The following is a 6,000-nucleotide window of genomic DNA, read 5'->3' as shown; positions in this document are numbered from 1 at the left end:
TGCCTTTAAAGATCCACTATGGATGAATCTCTAATTCAAAAATGCATATTTATGTTCATGTTCCCCACCTCATATGACACTGCAACACAGAATAATCAATCAGCATGGTGACAGCAGCACAGACCTATAGCATGATACAGTAAGATACAGAGAGATATACAGCCGCGATCCCTACAGTGTAATTGATTGTAATGCATTTATCAATAAGGGTAAGGAATTGGACCAAATTGACTTACCAAATTGAAAACTCTTCAAGTGCAAACCAAGCAATTAAACTAAACCCACTACACGCATACACACGCACACACACACACACACACACACACACACACACGCACACACGCACACACACACACACACACACACACACAAACACATTCACCCACACACTCCCACAGGATTCATAGATCCATACTTTCGATTGGTTGTTCTACAGCTTATATTGATCACAGTTGCTCTCAAGGAACTTGTTTGCAGGCATTCTCTTTCTCAAACACACAGCTATACATGTTACATAATTTATGTGTGGCAGTCGAGAGACATGATTTCTTTGGCCCAGGCATCCCTCCCTGATCTTTGTCTCTATCTCAGACTCTTGCTCTCTTGCCCTATTACTTTTCTTGTGTACACATTTCACTCATGTATTATGTCAACTCCCTTTGGGGCTTTCATTTCTGTTCACTTTTGTACCCTTTTTTTTTCCATTTATTTCATTTAACATTGTGATAGGAATGACATGTAGATTAATGAATGAAGGGAGTTATTGAAATCAAAGAAAGAGAATATGAAAAGGGACATTAAAAGGAGAAGATCATCGAAGGGAGACGATGATTGGGAAACACAGAAAAGGTGCAAAAAATGCATTATGGTACACAGCATGAGGGTCATTTTACATGCAAGTCATATTCTGCGGCTGAGTGAATGAGACGCATTAAGGCTTCTAGTGTAAAATTAAATCAGTCACGTCCTGCCTGAGAGCTTTTTAAAACACTGGATTAGACTCCTTCGCTGAAGAACTAAGCTACTGCCTGAAGCTCAGCAAGGCACAGCACAGTCAGGAATACACGGTGAGGGGAGAACAGAGCAAGAGCAAGAATGAAATGAGTGAATGTGTAAAAGAGTAGAGATTAGAGAAGTGGAAACAGTAAGGAAACTGCAGGAGAGTTTAGAGTAACTGATGGTCTGCTGTCTGAAGTAGTTGATATCCTGATGATTGGTTCCATGAAGTCAGTTGGCTGCAGTTCAACCTCCCTGCAGGCACACTGAGTGAGACCATAGGCCTTTGATAAAGCAAGGCCACCCCTACTTTTAATATACATATATCTCCACTAAAGCTCTTATTAGTGGGCTCTGCATCTCATAAGCAGGGCTCTGTCTGAACTCATATCATTGAGCTCCCTTAATGCTGTGCAGGCCTTTAAGATGCAGAGAGCACATTATAAAGTGATGATACTTCTGGGCTTATTAAAAATTACACAGTCTTGTCTACGCACAAGGGATTATTATACTTTATATTGCAGTGGATTTCTCTAAAGGCTGAGATAAATTGTGCCACTAAAACAGAGAACAGCTGCAAATACTTTATTGCATTTTCACAGGGAATCTGTTTAACACCACTGTTTTCTACACTCCTGGAAGAAATACTTTTGATCCCTTTGGGATGAACTCCCGCAAGGAAATTGAATTTCCAGCAGCTTACAAAAACAAGGGAGGTATAAAAAAAAAAAAAATACAGTATAAGATAACCAATAAACAATAAGCAGGGGCTCCAGTGCTGCTGCGACCTACAGTTAGAGGTTTTTACTGTGCATACTGGGTCTCCATTTCTCAAGTGTTTTTAGGGTAAGATGATCATAAACACCATCCTAATCATTTTCTTACATTTGCGGGGTGTTTAAATTAAACTACAGATGTGTGCAAACATAATTACAAGTTAACAAGTTACATTTTAAAGGGAAATCACCAGACAAACACACCAGCACTGCATTTCGAGTATCTCAACTGATCTACATCAGACAATGTGTCCTTTTCAAACAGTAATGGCATGCAGCAAAGCTATCACAATGATGAGAGAAGGGAGGATGACAGAAGAGGACGAAGAGGGCCTTCCTTCAGCAATGTCATCCAACACTTTTATTTTATCCTTATTTGCCAGTGTGCCCTTGAGTCATGTTTTTTTGTTGTCTTGCCTGTACTTCAGTATAAATCTATCCAGAATTGTCTTGTTGTTGTTGTGTTGAATTTAATTTTAATGTGTGTGTGTGTGTGTGTGTGTGTGTGTGTGTGTGTGTGTGTGTGTAAGGTGTGTGTGTGTTTGTGTTTGTGTATGTGTACCATGGTTATTTTTCTCCTTCTACTCAAAGTCATGTTGATGTTCCAGGAGGACCAGACCACTGTAAATGAAGTTCACGGACACAGCAAATCAAAGGAGAACACAGTTGAATTCCACATCTTATGCAGGGGTGTGGTGGAGCGTGAAATTAAGTCATACTACAAAGACTAAGCTGTCATTCTCTAATGGGAAGACATCTCCTTCTGTACGCCACACAGAAAAAGCTATGCAGCCAACAAAAGAAGCCCTGAATCCTAGAATTTAAATAAAAGAGATAGCCATCATAAGTCTGCATAAGTTTTGGTCCAGGCAGTCACACATCAGTGCTATCCATATCTAACATGTCTCTCAACTCACTTGTATCCTCTCTTAGGGGCCAATGCTTCAGCACCTGACCAGCTGAGTTTGGCTCTGGCTTGGAACAGAGTGGACATAGCCCGCAGTCAAATCTTCATCTACGGACAGCAGTGGCCTGTAAGAAAGAACCATAAACAGTATAGACCACAATGTGCAAACTGCAGCAGAAATCTTTGTATTTGTTTGTTCTAGGTGCATTCTCACTAATATTACATTATGGTATACTGTGCCGCCTAAAAAGGTAATTTTAACTCAGTCTTGAATTGTACGGTGCCTGACATTTATTTACAGGAACTGTCCTCAACAGCTGATAATATTCATAACAATTTATATTGCATACAAGAAATACAACTTAAAATGCTTGGCATGAATACAAAATGATGAGAAGATAAAAGGAAACGTACAGCTTAAAACTGCAATTTGGATGCAAAATGCAGCTCAGGATCAGTCATGGGTGAACAGTTCAGCTACTTACAAATGGGTGCAAACAATAATCAAGGACTGCTGTTGTTATCTGGGAACATAATTGAGAAGTATGCATTTTTTGAAGTTTTCCATGTATACTAATTTGTAGCTATCTTGAAATATTATTTCAACTTTATTTTGGTTTTTTAGTCTGGAAGACATGTTATTGGTAAATGATGGTGCTCTTTATTTATTACCATCCAGTGGCCCTGTAATGTTTATGGTACAAGGTGTGCTCTGCGTAGGGCATTATCAGTATATGTATTCTCCATTCTCCATGTGCCTTAGGTTGGTTCCCTGGAGCAGGCGATGCTGGATGCCTTAGTTCTGGACAGAGTTGACTTTGTCAAGCTGCTGATTGAAAATGGAGTCAGTATGCACCGTTTCCTCACGCTTTCCAGACTGGAGGAGCTCTACAACACGGTAATAAAAAATGCACATAAATGGATTGTAAATACAAATGTTTTGCAACAAACTAGGGGACAGCCTCCTTTGCAAATAGTTGGGATAGTAAGTTTCAAAGTAAAATGTCGAGTAAAATGGCGAAAAAACAAACATGGTGCTGATAATGAACGGTATAGCAGGGCAGGTCAGTTTTGTCCTCAGGAATTATAGATGCCATCAGTGATGGTAATGATAATGTTGTGTTTTCTTTCAACAGAGACATGGACCATCCAACACACTGTACCACCTTGTCAGAGATGTCAAAAAGGTATGAACATCACTGCCCTTTAGCTCTGTGGCTGTTCAGGCACACCTTATGGGAATGTTGGCTTGAATGTGTATATTAAAGAAGACCCATTTGATTACATAGAGTTTCAGTTGCTTTTTTTGCATTGTGTTTTTACTCTATTTGCATCAATTAGTGTGTCCACATTTTGGTAGCCCTAGTTGTTGTTACTGCAAATAGAGGCCAGCTTTTCTCTTTCAGCTGGAGTTGCGGGCTGCAGTGGCTGTGTAGAGCTATGCACGACTCTCATCCCTTTCATGACTTTTCAGCAATTTACTCTGTTCTTTCTCTAAAGCACACACTACCATGGTAAACACATTATACACGTATTAAACAAGTCTTTATCCATAGAACTTGAGTTTGGGCAAACTGAGACCACAAGGGAACCACTGAAGCTGAGAAGGAAGAACTCAGTAGACGCTCACAATTGATTAATTTCTCTTTTTATTTTGTATTATTGACAACACTTTTACTGTAAGTGCAAGTGTTATTTTCAATATGCAGTATCATCTGATTCTGTTACATAAAATAGACTTTATTTTGAATCAGGACTGTGTTGTTTACATGTTTAAGGAAAAGTTTGTGTTACCTACAGTAGATCAGCGCAACAATTTTACGCTGCAGTACATGGGAGTCGCTGGTCTACAGCTGCCATGATCGGTTAGTTAGTGTTATTGTGCGACTTTTGTGAATCCAACAAGGTAAATTCCTGTTTTTTTCAAAGGTGGTCTGGTAGCTTTAAAGAGAGCATAGATAACCGCCATGGGATGTTGAAGTGACAACTCAGTAAAGTTGTGAAAATAATCTAAATATAGGGTTCACTTAAAGCGTAATTCCAGCGTAAAAGCATCCTAGGGTCTTTTTCGTAAAATTCAGTCATCAAATATACCATACAGACAATATTTTTCGTGGAACAACTATTAACGTAGAAATCCCGGAGAGTCGCTAGCAGCCGGCAGTGGCTAACAATAGTTAGCTTGGAGCAGCATGGTGAACGCATTAAAGCAGCTTTTTTACTTTCACTAATACTGCTCATGATAAAACCAAACCTCTGCAGTAGCATGATAAGAGTGTGTTCCCATGCTACCCTGAGCTAATGAGTGTTGTTAGCTGCATTCAGCTGTTAGCATCTCTACCGGATTTCTCCGTTAATAGTTGTTACACAAAAAAAATTGTCTCAAAGGCTTATTTGATGAGTGAATTTGCCGAAAAAGAGCCTGGGATGAATTTCACTTTAAACCGATATTGATTTTTTTCCCGGTGGGCCTTTTTTAAAGGTGGCTAAAATATGTTTCACAGCTGCCCCCTTCCACAGCATTACATTGCTAAGCTTCCATGCCTGTAGTCCTGCCTGCTTCTCCATACTGGGGGCGTGCTGACTGCCATCTACTGTAGGTAACACGCTGAGTAGTGTATTATACTGTACTGTACCTCATACAACCCCACTTTAACAAAAATAGCACCTTAAAGATTACTGCAATAAAAGACAGCAACCTATTTTACTTTTTAGCACCTGTCACGACGCTAGTTGGGAATGATCCCACTTTTGAGAGATGATTCAGCAACTAATAACATTGCAAGGTGTTCATCAATTAAAGAGTTACTGATAACAGTAATGCCACATGCTCCTCTGGGAGTCTCTGAAGAGGCTTATGTTGTAATCACTTCTCGTTTACCTTTTCCCTGTCTTTAAACACAACTCTGATCTCAAGTTGGTGCAGAGAGAACATGAAGTTTACACTCTACAACACCTCACCACGCCACTTTGCACACATGCAAACAAACACTATAGTGCATGGCATAACATCCCCATCTTTTTGCAGAGCTGTGTGTAATCGCCATAGTGAAGCTGAGTGTTTGTGTGTCGGTGTTGTATTACTGTATGATGCTAATTAGATCTAACTGCCATCCCTCGGGTTGAGTCACCTTGTCATCGCTGTTTTCTTTCTCATTCTTCTCTGTGGATTGTTTGGTGATACTGTTGGCAGGTTTTATTCCAATTCAGATGCAGATGCTGTGCTAATAACAGCTGTAAGGGCCTGTAAAGGTTGCTGTCAGGTTTATTCTAGTTCATTCATTAGATTGTGTGAAAACTGAGTTAGAAAACAGAGAATCA

The 6,000-nt window shown here is 39.8% G+C and overlaps 1 protein-coding gene across 6 annotated transcripts in view; it reads left to right on the top strand.

Moving 5' to 3' along the window:
* trpm3 (transient receptor potential cation channel, subfamily M, member 3) overlaps positions 1-6,000 on the top strand; it is a gene marked incomplete at both ends in the record, with an annotated part of 133,644 nt that overhangs the window by 103,594 nt on the left and 24,050 nt on the right. For all 6 annotated transcript variants that reach the window (XM_083912673.1, XM_083912674.1, XM_083912672.1 and 3 more), the window contains 3 exons: positions 2,706-2,806; positions 3,443-3,577; positions 3,816-3,866. In XM_083912673.1, coding sequence (XP_083768799.1) covers positions 2,706-2,806; positions 3,443-3,577; positions 3,816-3,866 — 287 coding nt within the window. The remainder of the gene's footprint in view (positions 1-2,705; positions 2,807-3,442; positions 3,578-3,815; positions 3,867-6,000) is intronic.

Source organism: Echiichthys vipera (assembly GCF_963691815.1).
Source record: "Echiichthys vipera genome assembly, chromosome: 4".
NCBI lineage: Eukaryota > Metazoa > Chordata > Actinopteri > Perciformes > Trachinidae > Echiichthys > Echiichthys vipera.
The sequence above is the reverse complement of the archived record's forward strand: the minus strand, read 5'-3'. Positions and strand labels throughout refer to the sequence as shown.